Source organism: Microtus pennsylvanicus, chromosome 7, assembly GCF_037038515.1.
Source record: "Microtus pennsylvanicus isolate mMicPen1 chromosome 7, mMicPen1.hap1, whole genome shotgun sequence".
NCBI classification, from domain to species: Eukaryota; Metazoa; Chordata; class Mammalia; order Rodentia; family Cricetidae; genus Microtus; species Microtus pennsylvanicus.
The window spans coordinates 53,035,477-53,057,268 of record NC_134585.1 but is presented as its reverse complement, the minus strand read 5'-3'; the positions used below and the strand labels follow the sequence as shown (position 1 = coordinate 53,057,268).

The 21,792-nt window shown below is 52.3% G+C and overlaps 3 protein-coding genes across 3 annotated transcripts; 1 reads left to right on the top strand and 2 right to left on the bottom strand.

Moving 5' to 3' along the window:
- The first annotated feature begins 2,915 nt into the window (after positions 1–2,915).
- Hsp90ab1 (heat shock protein 90 alpha family class B member 1) lies at positions 2,916–9,100 on the top strand. The gene is made up of 11 exons (XM_075980706.1): positions 2,916–3,602; positions 4,855–5,001; positions 5,115–5,321; positions 5,541–5,834; positions 5,931–6,239; positions 6,470–6,635; positions 6,828–7,018; positions 7,106–7,253; positions 7,370–7,638; positions 8,305–8,638; positions 8,747–9,100. Exons 2-11 carry the CDS (start codon positions 4,855–4,857, stop codon positions 8,854–8,856), a joined length of 2,175 nt encoding a protein of 724 aa, XP_075836821.1. The 5' UTR covers positions 2,916–3,602; the 3' UTR covers positions 8,857–9,100.
- A 95-nt stretch (positions 9,101–9,195) lies between these two features.
- Positions 9,196–12,977, bottom strand: Slc35b2 (solute carrier family 35 member B2). Its single transcript, XM_075980709.1, has 4 exons — positions 12,854–12,977; positions 12,155–12,348; positions 11,829–11,986; positions 9,196–10,589 (listed from the first exon to the last, which is right to left on the bottom strand). The coding sequence occupies exons 1-4, from the start codon at positions 12,862–12,864 to the stop codon at positions 9,654–9,656; spliced, it is 1,299 nt and encodes a 432-aa protein (XP_075836824.1). The 5' UTR covers positions 12,865–12,977; the 3' UTR covers positions 9,196–9,653.
- Positions 12,978–13,723: 746 nt separating this feature from the next.
- Nfkbie (NFKB inhibitor epsilon) lies at positions 13,724–21,792 on the bottom strand. The gene is made up of 6 exons (XM_075980707.1): positions 21,115–21,792; positions 18,877–18,979; positions 17,645–17,867; positions 16,628–16,716; positions 16,242–16,481; positions 13,724–14,908 (listed from the first exon to the last, which is right to left on the bottom strand). Exons 1-6 carry the CDS (start codon positions 21,480–21,482, stop codon positions 14,843–14,845), a joined length of 1,089 nt encoding a protein of 362 aa, XP_075836822.1. The 5' UTR covers positions 21,483–21,792; the 3' UTR covers positions 13,724–14,842.

Genomic DNA, 21,792 nt, shown 5'->3' with positions numbered 1-21,792 from the left:
AAACTAATTGTACTATTTTGTGTGATCGATGTGTGTAGGGGGATGTGTGCCATGGCACACCGGGGTCCAGATGACAACTGTGTCTCTGTGGATTTGGGACTCAAACTCAAATACACACATTTACACTGCACACACCCTTTACCTACTGAGCTATTCCACCTTAAAAATAACTTGTTGGGGCTGGAGAGATGGCCTAGAGGTTAAGACCACTGACTGCTCTTCTAGAGGACCTGGGTTCAATTCCCAGCACCCACATGGCAGTTCACAACTGTCTATAACTCCATTTTAGGGGATCTGGGTCTCTTGCATGGACATATCTGCAGGCAAAACACCAATGCACATAAAATAATAATAAATTATAAAAGATAATTTGTTATTAAGTTAAAGAATAATAAATTATATAAAAGTATTATTAAGTTGTATGTATGTGGTGTGTGCGTGCACTTGAGTTCAGGTGCCTGTGGAGTTAGAGGCTTTGGATTCCCTGGAGCTGGAGTTACAGGTGGTTGTGAGTCAGAGACGCTAGAAACAGACCTTGGGTCCTGTGGAAGAGTAACAGTGCTCTAAACTGCTGAGATACATCTCTAGCCCCCAGGCTGGTTTTTTTTTTCCCTAAAGAGAATTTATCAGCTGGTGCATTCCTTCAATCCCAGCACTCAGGAGGCAGTTGGATCTCTGAGTTCGAGGCCTGTCTGGTCTACAAATTGAGTTCCTACAAAGCTACACTGAGAGATACTATTTTTTGGTATCCTGTGCCCCTAGAAAAAGAGAATTTATGATATGTATAAGATATGTGAGAGCCAGGTGGTGGCAGCATATGCCTTTAATACAAGCACTTGGAGGCAGGAGCATGTAGATCTCTGAGTTCAAGGCCAGCCTGGTCTGCAGAGTGAGTTACAGGATGCCAGGACTCCATAGAAAAACCTTGTTCCAAAAATAAAAAAATCATTTGTGTGTGTAAGTATGGAACGCGGGCACCCTGTGCACACACAGAGGCTGAAGGACAATTTTAGGGGTAAGTTCTCTCCTTTCGCTATGGATCTGGGATCAAGTTCAGGTCTAGGCTGAGGCTTGCAGGACAAGGGCAAGTGTTTTTAGCCACTGAGTCATTAGTTCCCTAGGCAAGCCTCCTCCCCCGCTGTTTTTGAGACAGAATTTGCTACATAACCCTTAACTGGTCTGGTAACGTGTAGTCAGACTGGCCTTGGAATTACAGGCATCCTCCTGTCTCAACCACCCTAATACTGAGACAGATGTGTGCCACCAGACCCAGCAAAATGACTTTTTTCTCATTTTTAGTAACTATTAATGCAACAGGATCTCTCTTAGCCTATGCCAGCCTATAACTTGTAATCCTTTTGCCCCAGCAGCCCCTGTGCTGGAATTACAGCTGTGTCCCACCATGCCCAGTGACTTTGCCCAACCGAGAATGTCCTTGGAAGCTGCTGAGGAGCCTTGGTCCTGACCTTGCTGGGGGCCGGGCAAAGGGAAGACCATGCATAGGGGTGACTTCTGGTCTGCTTCAGACTTGGGTACTGGAAAGAGAGACCATGCCCCTCCTGTTCCCATTCCATGATCAGAACTGAGAGAACCGAGGGTTTAGTGACCCTGCTATTCATGAACCCTTCATTTTCCTGTCCAGGAAATGTATAGACTAGCTAGCTTTCGACTGTTCAGAGGCCAAGGAGAGGCTGTCAATATTGTCCGAGAACTAGGGAACCTAGGACTTGGTATGTGTTAGGTAAACACTCTACCCCGGAGTTAAATGTCCAGTCCAGAAAACAGCTAGGCCCCTTTTACTGAGAGAGGGGATGGTTTCAGATTTTGATCCAACGCAGCACCCTGGGATCTTTCTGGCAATCCTACCAGTGTCTCTACTTTCATTTTTCTACGGGCTTCTAGCATGCTACAGTTGAGGAGAGGATAAAGACAGGGCCAGATTGGAGGATAACGGGGGGGGGGGGGGAGGGAATGAAGAGGACAGAGGGGCAAAGGAAGGGGACAATGAAATCCCATTAGGTAAGCCGGCTGCTGCACATGCACTGGGAGCGAAGGTGTGGGGACCCTGGCCAGAGTGGCTAAGAAAGGAGAGGAACATTTACAGGGCACCGAGTGTCCATTCTCTCCTGGAGTGTTCATACCCAGCAAGCTTCCAGATGGGGCCTGGGAAAATGGCAAGGCTAGACTGACAGCTTCAGGACAGGTGAGGCTGGATGGAGGGCAGGCTCAGTGGGAAGGAAGGGTGGAGGAGGTTCTAGCGCAACTCGGTTCTGGCACCTGGAACTGCGCCAACCTGTGACCAGTGTGTCTTCTTGCAGCTGTCCAGAGCTCCCACTAAGCTGAAAAGATGGGGACCTCCTTCTCCCTAGGTCTAAAGAGCTGCAGTAGGGAAGAGGGCTAGAAAAACGAAACCAGCTTGAGAAACAGCTTGCTGTGCTCGCAAAGGGAGGGCGCATGGCTCCGCGCGCCTTGTACGTGGGCGACCTCGGAGGCTGAGGGGTGGGGAGTGTTCTACCCGGCAGTGTCCGGTTCCCTGTCTGTTCACAGAAAGGTGTCCGCCGCAGTCACTCACCCCCGCAGATCCCGTGCCCGTGCCCGATCCAGGTCAGTCCTCCCTCCCCCTGTGCTCCACAGCCCACCCCACGCTCCACACGCCCCACTGTAATGTGGGCCTCCTGGGCCCACGAGTAGAGAGAGGGTCGTCTAACTGTAACCCACGGTACGAGGACTGGGGGAGGAAAAACATCTCGGCAATAAGACGCATGCAGTAGGCAGCGACAAGCCAAGCTGCTTGCTGCCCCCGCCGCAGCGGGGGAGGTGGAGCCTCGGGGGGGAGGGGTTGAGACCGCCGAGACAGGCCTAGAAACTGCTGGAAGAATCGCAGTACCGCCGCCACAGCCGCTGCTCCTTCCGCCGCGCGCCGCCAAAGAGTCCCTGCCGGCCCAGGCCCGCGCCCCTCCCCCCTGGCCGAGCTGCTCGCCGCCTGCTGCTGCTCTCCGTTCCGGAGGGTGGGGGGAATCCCAGACTCCCTAAAGTTCGACACCGAATTTCTCATTGTCCTGTCCTCTCGATGTGCGATCTGTAGTGAACACGCTAGGAAGATCGGGTCTGGGAATGGCAGCCGAGTTGGCCATCACCGTGCTTTTCCCAAGTGTTCCCTGAGGACTGGCCTCGTGGGAGTGGAGGCGCCTGCCTCGAGATTTCTGAGGGAGTCGGAGGGCTACTGACCCGAAGACACATCACTAATGGCATATGCGTAACCGCTGGGCCTCACCTCGCGGGGCCGTGTCCCCGTGCTGAACACGGCATTGAAAAGGCCTTGACTCGGAGCCCAGGCCCCGCGCCCGCTGCTCCCCGCCCCCTTCCCCGATCTGCTACCATGACGTCAGGTGGGCGGGCGGCGGCAGGTGCGCGCCCGTAGCCACTCCTTTAAGGCGGAGGGATCCAAGGGAGAGGCCGGGCTGTGCTTCGCCTTATATAGGGCGGTCGGGGGCGTCCGAGAGCTCTCTTGAGTCACCCCCGCGCAGCCTAGACTTGGCGTGCGAGTCGGACGCGCTCCGTGCCCACCCTGCTCTGTGCTACTACTTGGCTTTTCTGTCAAGGTAAGGCCGCGGCCCCCTGCCCCTGCGGCTTTGCGGGGCTCCTTTCCGAGCCTCTTCCCTCCCTCCTTCGCCCTCCCTCCTTCGCATCTTCCCTAAGGGGGCTCGCCCGGCCCGGCGGCCTGTGGGCTGATTGTGCCCGGAGTGCCTCGGATTGCTTGTGGTCGACCCCGCCGGGCTTGTGCGGCGAGGCTCCTCAGTGCCCCGGGTGGGTCCCCAGCGCGTGAGGTGGGGGCGCGGCCCCGCTAGGTGGTAGGTAGCCGCACGTGGTAGCCGCCGACCCGGGACGCTGCCATGTTTGCCCTCCACTTCCGGGCGCGGCTGCAGGGTCCGCGCAGTGGCGGACGCCTCTGCGTGACTCAGCACGGCCTGGCGAGGTTGGACTGGCCACCTCTCCTGGACGCCTTCCTCAAGGGGCTTAGTTTTGGGGAGGGGTCCACGGATTGGCAGGGGTGCTTGAACCCATTGCTTTCCTTTCTAGATCTTTCCTGCTCTCCCGGTGGAGGAGGAGAGGCGGGGAGGGGGCAGGCTCGGGAGGATTCATAGGTCCCTCCCCTACTCCTCCCCTCCCTGGAGCTCAGATTGTTCTGGAAGCCTCTAGTGCCCCGCCCCAGTGCCCGGATGCTGGGGCAGTGGGAGGGATACGGTGGCGCCCCCTCCCCTTGTGGCGCCCGCCGACGCACGTCCGGCAGTGACGAGGGTCGCTGGATGGCTTGGGCCACCATTTTGCTTGGGTTAAGGCCCATGCAAGTCTGCGCAGTGAGCGGTCACGGTGGAGCTTTTACTCTTTGTCCTGATTTGATTACCTCATGACTGCAGCCTCGGGTTCTCTTGCCTTGCTAGGATGGAGCAGCACATAGAAACACGGCTGCTGTTTCTGTTAGTTTCTTTTACGCCTAAATGAAAAAGTTGTAGTTCAGAGATTTCCCGTTTATTTGCGCCCAGGGGTTGCTTGGGGGTCTTAGTGTGTTGGCGAGTTATTCTCGAATTTTAACAAGGTATGTCGGTAGCCAGGATTGAGAGCCTGATGATCGAGCATACCGTTCAGAAATTATGACTTTGCGTTTGTTGGAAGAACCGTTCTTTGGGGAATTTTCCACTGTGGATTTGCTTCTCGCTGTAGCTTCAAGGTCTTTTTAAAAATGGCGGTTCTCCCTTGGGAAATGGATACTACCCAGTTTAAAGCAGTTTGAACTGGATTTTAAAATGTGCAGCTACCATGGTCTTTGATAAATGTGTGATCTTTCGTTCTTAGATGCCTGAGGAAGTGCACCATGGAGAGGAAGAGGTGGAGACCTTTGCCTTCCAGGCAGAAATTGCTCAGCTCATGTCCTTAATCATCAATACTTTCTATTCGAACAAGGAAATTTTCCTTCGAGAGCTGATCTCCAACGCTTCTGATGTGAGTGTTCTGGATTTCTAAAATTTTTGGAAGTGTAGGGAGTGCCAGTTTGAAAGGGGAGGGACCGTTTGGATAAATGGAATAATGTGGCTGTGTATATTATGTATTTGCAGGCCCTGGACAAGATTCGCTATGAGAGCCTGACAGACCCTTCCAAGTTGGACAGTGGTAAAGAGCTGAAGATTGACATCATCCCCAACCCTCAGGAGCGCACGCTGACTTTGGTGGACACAGGCATTGGCATGACCAAGGCTGACCTCATCAATAACTTGGGAACCATTGCTAAGTCTGGCACAAAGGCTTTCATGGAGGCTCTGCAGGTGTGTGGTCATTCCTCGCCAGCACTGGTCCATCATTGCTTTTAGCTTGTTAATTTCCCAAACCTTGTTTCACTAACAAGTACATGTGGAGGTCAGTGGATAACTTTGACCAGTAGGTCCTGGGGATTGAACTCGATTGTTATACTTGCTCAGCAAGCACTTTTGCTTGCTTGTGCAGAATCGTTTGCTTCCCTCTCAACTTTTAAAATTCTTTGGCAGGCTGGTGCAGACATCTCCATGATTGGGCAGTTTGGAGTTGGGTTCTACTCAGCCTATCTGGTGGCGGAGAAAGTGGTTGTGATCACAAAGCACAATGACGACGAGCAGTATGCCTGGGAGTCCTCTGCTGGTGGGTCCTTCACAGTGCGTGCCGACCACGGTGAGCCCATTGGCCGGGGCACCAAAGTGATCCTTCACCTCAAAGAAGACCAGACAGAATACCTGGAGGAGAGGAGGGTCAAGGAAGTGGTGAAGAAGCACTCCCAGTTCATAGGCTATCCCATCACCCTATATGTGAGTATGGGCTTGGCAGTTTGAGAAGGCTGCTGGGGTGTGGCTCTTGCCTTTCCTGGTGGTCTCTACAATTCATTATTCAATTTGATGATTTAGCTGGAGAAGGAACGAGAGAAGGAGATCAGTGATGATGAGGCAGAGGAAGAGAAGGGTGAGAAAGAGGAGGAAGATAAGGATGATGAGGAGAAGCCTAAGATTGAAGATGTGGGATCGGATGAGGAGGATGACAGTGGCAAAGATAAGAAAAAGAAAACAAAGAAGATTAAGGAGAAATACATTGATCAGGAAGAGCTGAATAAGACTAAGCCCATTTGGACCAGAAACCCTGATGACATCACTCAAGAGGAGTATGGTGAATTCTATAAGAGTCTCACCAATGATTGGGAGGACCACTTGGCAGTCAAGGTATGTAACTGGAGCCATAGGACCTGTGCTTGACAGTGGTTTTACTACCTTTTGGAGGGACTCTGGGTGTTGGGCATGACGGCCATAGTTCTGATTGGAGGGCACTTTGCTGCTAGTATTCTAGGTTTCCTTGGTACTGGGGCTGGTTTCTTGCTAGGGCTTTAGGAGTGTTGTTTCTGTGGTATATGCTGGATGCTGGGACCTGAGATGCACTACTGGGTTTCTTTCAGCACTTCTCTGTGGAAGGTCAGCTGGAGTTCAGAGCATTGCTCTTCATTCCTCGGCGAGCTCCCTTTGACCTTTTTGAAAACAAGAAGAAGAAGAACAACATCAAACTCTATGTCCGCCGTGTGTTCATCATGGACAGCTGTGACGAGCTGATACCTGAGTACCTCAGTGAGTACCTTCTGAGCTTCGGTTATGTAGTGCACACAAACTCTCAGTAAATCCTGCAGCATACAAACTGAGACTGTCTTTAGCCCAGATAATTAGAGTCTTTGGCTTCCCAAACCTTCACTTGACTGGGTGGTTTGAATCTGACAACCAGGCCAGGTTTGATGGGCTGTGCCTTGCTCTGGTTGATTGTAGACTTCATCCGTGGCGTGGTTGACTCTGAGGACCTGCCCTTGAACATCTCCCGAGAGATGCTGCAGCAGAGCAAGATCCTGAAAGTCATCCGCAAGAACATCGTGAAGAAGTGCCTGGAGCTCTTCTCTGAGTTGGCTGAAGACAAAGAGAACTACAAGAAATTCTATGAGGCCTTCTCCAAGAATTTAAAGGTAAAATGAACAAGTATTTTCTCTCCTGATTACTTTGTTTAGGGTATTACTTCTTTCCAGCTCATAGGACTCTTTCTTTGCCTATAGCTTGGGATCCATGAAGATTCTACTAACCGCCGGCGACTCTCTGAGCTGCTCCGCTATCACACCTCTCAGTCTGGAGATGAGATGACCTCCCTATCAGAATATGTGTCTCGCATGAAGGAGACACAGAAGTCCATCTACTATATCACTGGTATGTAGGAGCTTGGGTATGACGGAAAGAAAGCTGCCTTGTGTGGGAGATTGAGGAGGGACAAGTGGCAATATGGAGGCTTTTTGGTCACTGCGTCATGTTTAATAATCCTATAGGTGAGAGCAAAGAGCAGGTGGCCAATTCTGCCTTTGTGGAACGTGTGCGGAAGCGGGGCTTTGAGGTGGTGTACATGACTGAGCCTATTGACGAGTACTGCGTGCAGCAGCTCAAGGAGTTTGATGGAAAGAGCCTGGTCTCTGTGACTAAGGAGGGCCTGGAGCTGCCAGAGGATGAGGAAGAGAAGAAGAAGATGGAGGAGAGCAAGGCAAAGTTTGAGAATCTCTGCAAGCTCATGAAGGAGATCTTGGATAAGAAGGTTGAGAAGGTGAGTTTGTTGTAAGTTTGCCCCCTAGAAATGCTCCTGCTGCTGTATAGCTGCTACTGGGTTGATCAGATAACGAGCTCTCTAGGCTCTTCTTCCCTAGCAATATTGTCAGTCTCTTGATGAGAAGGGTAGGAACTTTTTTCCTAACAGTGATTATCCCACATAAAACATTAGAAAAAGGCCCTGATGTGTTGCCCAGGGTTTTTTGTTGTTTCAAGGTAGGGTTTCTCTGTAGCTTTGGAGCCTGTCCTGGTACTCACTTGGTGGATCAGGCTGACTTCTAACTCAGTGGTGCTCTGCCTGTCTGCTGGGATTTAAGGCATGTGCCCCCACTACCTGGCTGCCCAGGTGTTTTTTTTTTTTTTTTTTTTTTTGGTTTTTCGAGACAGGGTTTCTCTGTGGCTTTGGAGCCTGTCCTGGAACTAGCTCTTGTAGACCAGGCTGGTCTCGAACTCAGAGATCCGCCTGCCTCTGCCTCCCGAGTGCTGGGATTAAAGGCGTGTGCCACCATCGCCCGGCTCCAGGTTATTCTTGAATCTCTGAACTCAAGCTACTTTCAGCCTTCATAGTAGCTGTAGTCTATTCATCTTCCATACTTAAAGCAAAGAACTTTACATACAGCAGTTCCAGGGCAGCCAAGGTTACATCTTGTGACTTTGTCCATAGGTGACAATCTCCAATAGGCTTGTGTCTTCACCCTGCTGCATTGTGACAAGCACCTATGGCTGGACAGCCAATATGGAGAGGATCATGAAGGCCCAGGCACTTCGAGACAACTCTACAATGGGTTACATGATGGCCAAAAAGCACCTAGAGATCAACCCTGACCACCCCATTGTGGAGACCCTGAGGCAGAAGGCTGAGGCTGACAAGAATGACAAAGCTGTTAAGGACCTGGTGGTGCTGCTGTTTGAAACTGCTCTGCTCTCCTCTGGCTTCTCACTTGAGGATCCCCAGACCCACTCCAACCGCATCTACCGCATGATCAAACTAGGCCTGGGTGAGTGAGGGAGGCTAGGCTTGTGAGCTGTAGGTAGCAAGTTACTGAACCGGCTAGACCCTTGGACAGACTTAATACTACCATCTTGTTCAAATCTTTTTTTTTTAGGCATTGATGAAGATGAGGTGACAGCAGAGGAGCCCAGTGCTGCTGTTCCTGATGAGATCCCCCCGCTTGAGGGTGATGAAGATGCCTCCCGCATGGAAGAAGTAGATTAGAGATGCCCTGGGAAGACCATGTCCTCTGTATAGTTTCCCTGTACTCCCCTAGCAGCCTTGACTGGCCCTGACCTACCTGGCTCTCTGCTCATGCTAGAGGATCTCTTACCCTGTCTTGTGCCTTAAGGCAGGAAAATCCCCTCCCACAGAATAGCAGGGTTGGGTATTGTGTATTGTGTTTTTTTTGTTTGTTTTATTTGTTCCGGAATTAAAAGTATGCAAAAATAAAGAAAATGCAGTTTTATGTAGTCCTGTTCTCCTTGTAACCCTCAGGATGCTGTGGTGGTCAGTACATTCACTTCTTCCCTTGAGTCCCTTTCAGCCAACCAAAACACATGGCCAAGTCACTGCTGCAGTTTAATCAAATAAGCAAAAGGTGACAAGTACCAAAACTTGAGCAAAGAACACAAGGGTCCCAAGGGGCTGGGCAGGGCTCTGCCTTTGGCACAGCACCATTTTTCACTGACACCCCCTCTCCAAGGTAGGGCCTGTAAACGTTTTGTTTTTCTTGTGCTGTTCTTGAGGGGTGGGTGTTAAGGGAACAAGCAAAGGCCTGGTGGTACTGGTTCACAGGTCCACCAACTAATCTCAGATTGGGGGAGCTCCGCGTGGATCACCTCTAACTCAGACCCACAACTGCCACTAGCATGAATAGTAGTAGGTGGGGCTCTTAAGGCAAGGCAAAAAGAGGCTGCCGCTAGGGCTCCAATCCTCTGCTTATACTGAGAATATTTTGCCCTTGAGCCAGTGCCTCTGAGAAGCTACAGAAACCAGAGTGAGGGTCCTTATTCCATTCCTCATACCTTCTGTACTGGGGGCTCAGTTGGAACAGCCTTCTTTCCCCGCTGCTTACGGCCCCGGGCATAGACTCTGAGTAGTAGGGCAGTGAAGACCACAGCCACTCCTAGTCCCCCCACCACAGTGACAGTGTGACCATAGAGAAGGCAGGAGAGAAGGATGGCAATAGCCTGGCGGAGAGTCATGATGATGGTGAAGACAGCAGCTCCGAACTGTCCAATGGTATAGAAGATGAAGAGCTGACCAAAGGCAGAGCAGATGGAGAGGAGGAGGGCATGGAATGCAAACTCACTGTGCCGCCCCATGAAGCGGGCTCCCTCCAGTAGGGCCCCCTGCTCCAGTAGTGAGCCTACTGTGAAAAGACAGGAGAATAAATTGACCCCAAACATCATCTGCACTGAAGACATCTTATAGGCAAACAGGGCATCCTGCCAGTTTGAGGTGAAGCTGTCAAAAGCGATGTAGCCTGCCAGTAGGACCAAGCCTGAGAGTGTGGTGGCTGGAGAACTTCGGGGCTCTGGTCCACTAGACAGCAGAAACATGCTCACCCCAATGGAGATGAGGCCAGCAGTCAGGTATTCCCAGTGTTCATAGCTTCGTTTAGATACCAGCTTTCCCATCATCATGACAGGAATCACCTTGGAGGCCTTAGCCAGTACCTGGGTAGGGAAGCTGACGAATTTAAGTGCTTCATATTGGCACCAGCTGCTGAGCACATTTGACAGACTGGCAAAAGAGTATCGGTACATGGGTGCCCCATGACGGGGTTGCTTGCATAGGACACAGTAGAGACCTGCCACAATCAACGCCAGCACACGGTTCATTAGCACCAGGAACTGTGAGTCCGTGAAGTGCTCGCCTGGTGATGTGTCTGTGGCTCCATAGCTGCCAGTCATCACTCTTTCCTGCAGTACACCCCAAGTCAGATAGGACACCTGGGAGGAGGGGAAGAATGGCACCAGTAAGCAAAAGGAAAAGGGTCCTTCATTTTCTCCTTTCCTTGGGATGATGGCATGTGATATAACGGACAGCATCCTTTTGGTTTCTCTCTAGTAAAGGTTTCTTTTCTAAGCTTTACTTCACATTGTAGAAAATCAAATGGAGTTGTAAACACAGTGACACCTGCTTCAGGACTGGACACTGCCCAACTTCTTGGCACAAGTCATTAGAGCTGGCTCCATATACCATATAAAGTTTTATTTTGAACCAATTCAAAATAAATTGGGATGTTTGGAAGCCTCAGGGAGGGCTGGCCACTTTCAGTTCAACATATAATCTAAGGTGAACTGGCATCCACTCCAAACTATGGCCCGTGATAGTATCCCACACAAGGAGAGGCATAAATTCTTGTGTGTGTGGTCCCGGGGATCGTCTAAGGTTTGTACATGGCAGGAAAGGGCTCTACTTTTGGGTTGTACCCCCAGAGCCTCTCCCACATTATTACTTTCAGACAGGTCTCACTACACAGTCTTAGTTATTCTGAAACTTGACATGTAACCAGGGCTATCTCCAACTCAAAGATCCACCTGCTCTGCCTCCCACACGCTGGGACAAACCCACCATAAAGCTTGATTTATTTTATGTTTTGACAGAATCTCACACTAAATTGCTCAGGCAGGCCTTGACACCCCTCCTCCCCTCTCTGTCGGCTTTTCGAGACAGGGTTTCTTTGTGTAGCTCCAGCTGTCCTGGGATTTACTCTGTAGACTAGGCTGGCATTGAACTCAGAGAGGTCCTCGAGCCTCTGCCTCTAGAGTGCTGGGATTAAAGGTGAGTGCCATCACCACCAGATGCTGCAGGCCTTGAACTTTCAATCCTTCTGTTTCAGCTTCCAAGTTTTGCCACCATGCCTGGGATTCCCCCCAGATTTTGTCAGCGAGATTATATATACAGAAAGCAGAAAAAGAGCACAGAAAAAAAAATACAGAAAAGACACACTAGACATCATTATATATGTGTACGGTGAAATTTCAGTACAGGTGCAGAAGGAGGAAAAGGTAAGAGGAAGGAAAGCACTTCAACGCTTTCAGGGTGGGGCCGTGTCCTGGTCCTGCAAGGACATAAACCATACCTAAATCAACAAACCTTTGGTGTGGGCAGGGCAACTTTGGTTTTATTAAGTTCCTGGCTATCTGGACCCAATCTGGCAAGAGAAGGGGAGCCTGTCTACTTACTTGGAGCCCCGAGGCACAAAAGACCAGCTTCAGGATCTGCCAAGACGGGGTACTATCTGCCGTAGCATCTGCCCGGAGAGTTAGCGGAACCTCATCAGAGGCCTTGGGCTCACTGCCAAACACACAGGCTTTCACCAGCGGAAAGCAGAGACCCCTGCCTGAAGAAGACACAAAATCAAGCCCCACAACTTCTCCACAGCAGTCAGCAAGCTCCCCACCCCGACCTACTGACCTCCCTCCCTTCCCAAGTCACACAGTCTGCTTTGAATGTCTGTCAACACCTGCAATAGAACCTGGTTTGTTTCCCTACCCTTTGACCACATTACCTGTCTCCAGGTAGTTCTTCCGTCTAAAGTATTGTACCAGAAGGTAGCCAGGTACCATAAAGCTGGCATAGCCAGCAGCATTCAAGAAAAAGCGGGAGAACCACAGCTGTGTCCATGACTGCGGAGGGGCTTCGGGTGACTCTCCACCTGCTCCCAAAGAAGGGAGCACGGCGAACACCACCAATGTCCACCATCTGCTGGGACAGCCAAAGCAGCGATTAGGGTTGAAGCTCTTCAGCCCCTCTGCCCTCCGGAGGGGACTGTACCAGGGAAGTGCCCAGTGGCGTCCCCGCCCCCTCCGCTGCAGTCCAGCGGGACAGACAAAGAGCCTCTCTCTCCCTCTCTTTCGGGGGGTCCGACGCAGGCCAGGCAGAACCTCCTCCCTTCCCAGGGGCGGCCCCGCCTGCCCAGCCACATAGGTCGCCTCTGTTCCCTCCAGCGCGCGGGCAGCTCAGGCCACAGGCGCCCCCCCCCCCCCCGCTCCGGAGCGCCACAATCCCACGTCTCCTCCGGACGACACTCCCGAAGCCCCCCAGGATCACAGGCCACACGCCGCGCCCCTATTCACACTGGCTCCCTGACAGCGCCACGCGGGTCTGCAGCTGGAAGACCCCACCCCGCCTCCCGAACCCTGGGGTCTCGGTCACGTGGCCCTGGGGTCTTAGTCACGTGGGCCATGGCTGGCCGAGCCCCCCCCACCTGGCGTCCATGGCCCAGCCGCGTGGGGCGGAGGGGGGACCGGGGAATGCGAGTCCCCGGGCCGCACGCTCCCTCCGCTCCCTTCGCCACCCGCTCCAGCAGCCAGCTAGCCAGCCAGACAGCGGAAGTGCCGTGCTCTTCCCGCCTCCTCCCCGCCTGAGCCCCTCCGCGGAACCCCGGCCACAGCGCCCCCGCGCGGCCCGGAGGCAGACCAGGCCCGGTTCTCGCGGGGAACCCCAGTTGGGACTCCCTCCCTATTCGTCAACTTGCTTGGTCACAGCCATCAACCCTTGCCATCCCAGACACAGGGACGACTGTTGCCACCTAGCGGAATGGACTTTTGAGTATCTGAGACCAAGCACTTCCCCTTATGTTTTACCTTTTTTTTTTTTTTTAACAATGATGTCTCCTTCCTGCTATCCCCCTAGCACCGGTGACCGTGACCTTCCAGACACTGCACGACCTCGTGCGTCCTCCTCGCCCACTCACTCGACCAACCTTGTAGAATCCTGCTAACCTGTTTTCAGTTCCTTTAACTCATGGGAGGCCTTCCCCCGATGCTCTACCCCTTTCTTTGCTCATCCTATGTCACAACTTCTGTCTCTTTCGGTTTTTCCACACAGGGTTTTTCTATGTAACAGCCCTGGCTGTCCTGAAACTCACTTTGTAGACCAGGCTAACCTCGAACTCACAGAGATCTACCTGCCTCTGTCACCCAAGTGCTGGGATTAAAGGTGTGTGTGATAATCACCACCAGGCTCTGAAGCTTCCTTGGTCACCCAAAATAATAGTTCTCCACCCACTCCACTGCCCTCCTTCCTGCTAGTTTTCCCCCTCCCAGCACCCATTGCAACTTCTGACCACGTATTTAGTTGTCTATAGTTTTAATAGCTGTCCCACTCACAGGATGCACTTGCTTAGGGTTTATAAGCACTAAGCATCACAACTATGTTGGTTTATTTCTTCTTGTTCTTCATGCCGGTCATGGGCCTGACCTAGCAGGGCCCTCAGTGTGTGAAATCTAAGGGGAAGTAAAGTAGAGTTGCAGCAGCTCTCTTGTGCTCAACGTCCCCAGCATCTCTAGGGACATGTCTCCAAATTCCTCCATCCCTGACCATTCCCACATGAAGGAGATGTGTCTGTGCTGGCAGGAAGCAGGCCTGAGAACTCCCAGGCCTCCCACCCTACCCAGTAAGTGTTATAATTCCGCTACCCAGGTGACAGGGAAAGCCAGCAGAATTATAACAGCAAGGCCCTACTTCCCCGTCTCTGTCTTTACCCCAGGATCACAGGTCCGGCCTGCCTATGCAAACAATTGTAGAAGGGAAACATTTTTTTTTTAAGTCTCTCTCTTCCATTTTAGTGTCATGTTACAGAATTATCCCTTTCCAAAGGCTCAGTTTGGAGCCTTATGTATGAAGTCTTTAGATATGTGTGTTTTTCTGGGCCCACTGCCATCAGACCCATAATCCCAGTTACTCAGGAGGCCAAGCAGAAGGATCCTAGTTCAAGGACTGCTTGGGCTACAGAGTGTGTTCCAGGCCATCTCAGGCAACCTAGTGAGACCCTGCCACAAAATTAAAAGTAAAAAGAAGGCTGGGGACAGAGCTACTTGATAGTAAGCTTGCCTACCATTGGGAGGCTCTAGGTTCAACCTCCAGTCCCAAGCATGCTCACAAAGGGGTTTTAGGTAAGGCCCCTCAGGGTCCTGTTTGCTCATCCGTTTTCCTGATGGTTGTCAGTTTCAGCCCATGCCATCTTCAACAGAAGCAAGCAGGCTTTGAGGGTCTTTCAAGAATCTCTATCCTGTCCACCTGGGAAGTTCTTCCTTCCAGACCGGCTTCCTCGTTTGCAATCCTTCCTCTCCTGTTAGGACTACACTAGCCCCCATGCTCTGGCCTCTGAGGAGGGGCATGCTGCTTGGGCCCCAACTGCAGCAGCTGTGGCTCCAGCTTCCAGGTAGGAAAAGGTGGGACCCCTGGCCTGGCTTCAGTCAGTACACAGCAGTGGCTTCCCGGAGATTTTCAGGTCATCAAAGGGCAAATAAGAAAGGAGCTGAGGAAGACAATGAAGAGGAACAGAGTTAATTTAAGGTCACGAGAGAGGGCAGTAGGGAGCAGGTAGGAACCCTGCCAATACTAACTTCCCAGACAGTGAGTGACCTGGGTATGGCAGAGCCCTAAGGCTTTAGACAAACTCTATAGTAAGTCATGCAGAATATCAGAGCCAGGAGTGACTTAGAGCTGATCTAGCCCACTGGACTATTCTTTGTTGGTGGTATTGGGGGAGTGGGGAAAGAAGAGCATTACATACTTTGTTTTTGAGACAGGGTTTCTCTGAGTAACCACCTTGGCTGTCCTGGAACTCACTTCATCGTAGAGGAGGCTGGCCTCAAACTCACAGAGCCTTTGCCTCTTAAGTGCTGGGACTGAAGGCATGTGCCAGCACACCTGGCTGAATATTTTTTTATGTATAGAAAATGTGAGTTTTGCTGGTAGGAGGAGGCGCACACCTTTAATCCCAGTACTCAGGCAGAGGCAGGCGGATCTCTGTGAGTTCAAGGTCAGCCTGGTCTACAGAGTGAGTTCCAGGACAGGCTCCAAAGCTATAGAGAAATCGTCTCAGAAAAAAAAGAAGATAAAATAAAAGAAAATGTGAGTTTTGCTAGGTGGTGGTGGCGCACACTTTCAATCCCAGCACTCAGGAGGCAGAGGCAGGTGGATCTCTGTGAGTTTGAGGGCTGCCTTGTCTACAAAGTGAATTCCAGGACAGTCGGGGCTGTTACACAAAGAAACTCTGTCTTAAAAATAAAAAAAAAAAAGGTCTAAGACCTGGACCAGGTATAGGTTTGTATGCTGCAGTCATTTGCTGAAGCCATGTGCAGACAGGTATTGCTCTTTGGGTTCTCCCGGGCCTCAGCATGGCTTTGTCTTCCATGTGGGTACTCACTGATTCACTCCTGTGAGAGTCCAGGTTTGGGCTCTTCGGGCCTGCTAGTTTAGGAAACTGGCTGAGGGCCAAAAACAACCCAAGATGTCACGGTTGTTAAGCTTCAGTCCTGTTCTGCCCTAGCAGTTTCGGGGAGAGGGAAGGGTTGAGCTGAGGCTGGCCCTGAAGTTGCTATATAGATGAAGACCTTCGGTATTTGATCTTTCCGCCCCCATTCCCCAAGTGCTGAATTCTAGGTAATTGTCACTTTATGTGGTTCTGGGGACTGAACCCAGAGCCTCTTACATGCTAAGCAAGCCGTCTGTCCACTGAGTTGCACTCCCAACCTGACCCCAGCACTGTTAACTTAGTGAATGAGACAGAGGTCCTTTGCCTAGTTGAAAGAGCCCAACTCTGTTATGGGTGGGAGGCCCTGCAAGGCAGAGCGTCTGTCTCTTACATCCTCAGCCAGGTCCTGGGGTGTCTCATCTTCTACATTCAACAGCAGGGAGTCTGCACCAGCCTCACACAGAGTGGATGAGATGCTGTTGAGGCCGCGGCCGGCTGCCAGATGCAAAGGCGTGCAACCATTGAGCATGCGGGCATCTACCCGGGCACCAGCCCGGAGCAGAAACTGTACCAGGCTGCGCTCCTGGGTTTCCACAGCCAGGTGCAGTGCGGTCTTTCCACTGGTGGCCTCCTGGAGATGAGTGGGGGTGTCAGTTAGGAAGGTCAAGAGGTAACAGGCTGAGCCTGAGCTCTAGAGTTTAACATTAGTGGGGACCTGCAGTTAGAGCAGATGGTGGCAGGTGGCGGGCCAGGTGGTGCCCTGATTGGTGCCCTCACCTGTACGTCAATGTCAGCTCCGTTCTGAAGCAGCAGTTCTATGAGTGGTTGGTTCCTCTGCAATGTGGCGATGTGGAGACAGGCCAGACCTGGGGTGGAGTAGGTGGGGACTGCTGTTTGGTGTCTACTGATCCTTTTCTTCAGGGACTCCCCAACCCTTTGGCCTCATGGGACTCTGCCTACTCAATGCCTCTAATCACAGGACTGTTAAAATACAACCTCCCCAAAACCCCCTCAGAAGTCTGAGAGGAGCGGAACTCAAAGTTTCCATTTGTTCAGTCATGTTACTGAAACCTTCATGCTTCGAGGGTCAGGTTGCTGAGTGACAGCCCCAAATGCACACATTCTTCCAATAGACACCCCACGCCTGGTAGTTCCAGACTTTCACCTGCCTGGGGATCCTCATGGCCCAGTCTCTACCCATGGGTGGTTTCTTCCTATATGCCCCATAGCTTTTATTTTACTTTATTTTGCTATTTCCCTCCTGGCTAGAACCTTCTTCCTTTCTCCAAGCCTGCCTGTAATAGAGACCTAGATTAAAATGTCCATTTTTTTTTAAATCACATTCCAGTCTCTTCTGTTCAAAGATCCTTGACTCTGAGGACTTCCCTGACAACCCTACAAAAAGCCCCCCCCATCTCAGTTCTCCTCCCTCTGCTCCCCACCAACGCCCATTTCCTTTAAACACACATAGAGTTCGCTCTGTGTAGTTATCAGCTGTCTCTTTCTTCGTTGGTTTTGCTCGCAGATGGTTTTGCTCCTAGGGCAATGTGTGGCGCACAGAAAGTGAGATCATTTGTTCATCTAATTGTTAATAAATTAAATATCTTTAGGATTTAGATTTCTGCTCACACACCGCAGGCACTGGGGAAATTCTGAAACAAGTCATTCACTGGGTCCCTTAGTAAGGACATATTGAGTGCTCATGTACTTAGCCGGGAGGAACAGCAACAGGCAGGGTCACTTGGGCCCTTCCTTACCCCTCCTCTACCCCTCAGGCCCTGGAGCTACATGCACCTTGCCAGTTCTTCAGTTGGAGGTCCAGGGGGTGAGATGGCTCTCTGCCTGGCTCTGGCTGCTCCTCCAGCAGGCAGCATGCACAGGCCAGATTCTGGCGCTGACAGGCTACATGCAGGGCTGTGTCACCGTGTTGGTCCTGTAGTATCCGGCTGGCTCCCTTCAGCACCAGTGCTCGAACTATATCTGGCTGGTCCAGGTGAACAGCTAGATGGAGTGCTGTCTGTAGGCACAGAGGGTCACAGGGTCACAGGGCGCTGCAGCAGGCTCCTACCTCTGAGAACATATTTGGGGACAGGGTACAACCATGTTTTTTAAAGATTTATTTATTTGTTATATGTGCAGTGTTCTGCCTGCATGTATGTATGTATGGTTGTGAGCCACTATGTGGTTGCTGGGAATTGAACCTCTGGAAGAGCAGCCAGTGCTGTTAGCCACTGAGCCATCTCTCCAGCCTGGTACAGCCATCTTTAAGTCCTAGCATCTTCTCTGAAAGTAACTGTAAAAGCCAGACTTGGATCTTTCATGAAATTATTCCTCAGTCTTTCCCCAAATGCTTGGGACTCCAATTCTGGTATCAGGGTAAGGGAAATAGAGCTCCCTGCTCTTAATCCTTCATCCTCTGGCGATATCTGTCTTATCCTCAAAGGTTGGTCTGCAGGGGTTGAGTGAGGGGAGGAAAGACAGAACAGCCAGGGCAGTCTCTCTGACAACTCCCTCTTTTAAGACTCAGTTAAGATGTCATCTCTTACCCAGACAACAAAGAGGACCCTAAGAGAGACATACATGGATCTAATTTACATGGGAAGTAGAAAAAGACAAGATCTCCTGAGTAAATTGGGAGCATGGGGACCATGGGAGAAAGTAGAAGGGGAGGGGAAAGGAAGGGAGGAGAGCGGAGAAAAATATATAGCTTAATAAAAACAATTTAAAAAAATATGTCATCTCTTTCATTTGGCCTTCCTTGCCTGTCCCTCAAAGTCACCAGCCCCCCCTGAAGCTGGTATGATCTTCAGTACAGCTGTTACCATGTTATAGAATTATGTGAGCTCTATATATATGATGAGTCTGTGGGCACCTCGTGGGCAGAGGCCACATCTTACTCAGTCATCTGTGTTGCAGATGCTGGCTCGTCTGGCAAATGGCTTCCTATGGCCTCTGGTTTGGCTGCTGGATTTGGTAGCCAGGTTACAGACAGGTATCTGGACATAGCCTTCTCTCTCTCTACTCACCTGGTAAAGGTTGTTCTGAATGTCCAGAACTTCCTGGGGCAGGAAAGTCAAGCAACAGAACAGCACCGCTGGGGCTTCGTGAATTACTGCCAGGTGGAGCAGCCTGCAGCAGGAGAGGGCTAGGGTCAGGGCCCAGGCGGGAGAGGGTATACCAGAGTCTTGGGGTTAGAATGAATGCACCAGCCTCTAACTCACTACCCACAACCGAGTCAGGGCAGGAAGTGAGAGTTTGGGCCAGGAAGTAAGGGGTTGTCACAGGAAGCCAGGATTCTGGAGGTGGGAGCTCCAAGATCTGCCGGCTAACCTGTGGAAGGCCTTGGCTGGGTGGGCATGTGGGCAGGGTGCTGACAGGGCGACAGCCTTCCTGTCCGACTTGCCCACACCCAGCTCCCTTCTGCCCCCAGGGCCTTGCCAGGCCAGCTGCAGCTCAAAGCTAAACTGAGAGCTGCTGGCGGAACTCAGAGGGGGTTTCCAGGGCCGAGTTACCCACCTCCCCACAACAGGGAGGACAGGAGGAGGCAGATGTGGGGTTCCCCCGGCAACTCAATGTCACACATTCCAAGGGAGGGGAGAGAGCAAGCATGGCATGTCGATCTGTTGCCCTACCCATGAGTCAAGAGGCCCATCCTGCAGCCTGGGCAGGTCAGAGGAGGCCTGGTCAGAAACCCTCTCCTAAGCACAGCTCCAGGGGGAGTTTGGTGCAGTGTAGAAAATGTGTTTGATGGGGAGGGGGTGACAATGGGGCAGTTGGGGCATTTGGGATGGGAAGTTCCAGTCTTGGGGTTTCCCCACATCAGGTGGGGAAAATGAAAGCTAGGGCTAAACGCCCAAACCTGGACAGCTGCCTTGGGGCAAGTTGGCTAAAGGCCTGTCTGGGCTAGGGAGGGGGATACTTAGGCAGGAGAAGGGCAAGCTTTTGCTGCAGGCGGGCGGTAAAGAAGGCCAGGAGAGAGTGACGAGGGAGGGAGGAACCACTCTGGAAATCCCCTCGGCCAGGGCCTGCTCTCTGGGTCACATTCCTGCAGCCACCTCCCTCTCTCCCTCAGTCTCCCCTCCTCCCACTTCCTTTCCCACTTCCACACTTCCCACAGTCCAGCCACCTCCAGAGGAGGAAAGAGCTCCGTTGGGGAGTCCCGACGCTTCTCTGCACACAGCACCCGTCTCTAGTCTCTAGCCAGAGCAGTCAAGCCTGGAGCTCAGAGGCTCACAAGGGGGGCAGCAGGAGAAGTTCTGCACGGAGCTCCCGAAACTCTTGAGGTTCTGGGCTAAGGGGTTGTGATCCAGGCACCAAATACAAAGGGCTTCCGTCCTGTCTCCCACTCACAGGGTGGAGACCCCCGTATCTCCAACAGGCACAGGACAGGTACCCCCTGCATCCCAGCACACCTCTCATCTGGGACTCCAACAGCCCCTGTTCTGTCTGTCATCTCAAAGCCCAGTCACTCCCTCTGCTAGCCTGTTCTTCCACCTAGGGCCAATTCTCATACTGGCCACTCGATTGCTCTTAGTCCAGCTGCACCTGACTCCAACAGGGCCTAGGGGAGGAACAGGCAAATGAAGAGATAAGAAAGGACAGTGAGGAGAATTTGGGGAGCTCAAGAGGTGCAGGGTGTTGGGGAGGCTGACACCAAGCCATCACTTCCCTTTTCTCAGCAGAGGAAGTGAGCTGGGGCATCCAGCAGCCTGCCCTGTTTGCTGGGGCAAGAATTCTCAGTCCAGGCACCCTGCTTTTGCAACCAATTCCAAACAGGCAACCTGGGAGTTGAGGTAACCCTTAACTCAGCTTCCTGGGCTCAAATGGCAACCGTAAGCTGGTGTTGCTTTTCTTCCTAGGGACAGGGCATTCTGAGCTCGGACCCTGGACTCTCAAATTTTGAGCAAACAGGGATGTCCCCTCTCCCAACATGAAAAATAAAAACTGAATTGGTGTGGGGAATTCCTCTTCCCAGGGGTGGGTCATTGGAAGATTTTTCAAGATTCTGGCTAGTGTTCCTGGTTCCCAGGGCCCTGCTAGCTCTGCCTACCCCTAAAAGAGGGAGATGGTGTCTCGTCTTTTGGTGTGAACCTGGCTATAGCTTAAAAGTAGGCTATGTGAGTTAAGTTTAGAGAAGCATGTTGGCCCTTCCAGGAAGGGTCTATCCTCTTGGGTGGTGATGGTGGTGGTGGATGCCCAGTCAGTTTTAGCTCCCGGGGAGCCACTGACGGAGCAACGGATCTCGGACTAGCCAGTTTACTCACGTGTCTCCATCTTCAGAGATGTATGTGAGCGCTTCGAGTTGCTGAGGGCTCAGTACCTCCGTGTGGGGCAGCGGTGAGCCTGGGGCCGGGTCCTCTACTTCGGGTCTCCCCAGCAAGGGCAAGGACTCAGTGAGAGAGGAGGAGGCATAGGTGGAGTCCGCCCGCTCTCCGTCTGCATCTTCTTTCTCCCCTGGTTCCTTGTGGGTCTCTGGAGGGTGGTTCCAGGGCTGTGGACAGCCTCTGTGCGATGGTCCGGAGACTAGGGCCGCAGCAGGCTCGGGCAGGGAGCGCAGAGAGCGCAGCGACTCTATGCCCGAGTCGCACTGGCTGTCGTCCGCCTCGTCAGGCTCCTTCCGCGCATCCGACATGCCGGCCTCCCCAGCCCGGGGTCCGGGGTCCAGCGGGATCTAACTCTGAGATGTGCTGCGCGCTTTTCCGGGTTGGTGGGGCAGCCTAACGGAACCAGAGTCCCTCTCCGAGAGGCCTCATTACCCGGCTGTGCAGACGCAAGGAGCGGTCCAGAAGCGCGAGAGGTCCGGGGCTCCGGCCAGGTCCACGGCAGCGGATGCTTTGGGCAGCTGAACTGTCCCTAGTCCAGTCTTCTCTCTTGCCCCGCCCCCGGGCCCAAGAAGTGGCGGCCAGTCACTACCACGCCCACAGCCCCGCCCCCAAAGGCGC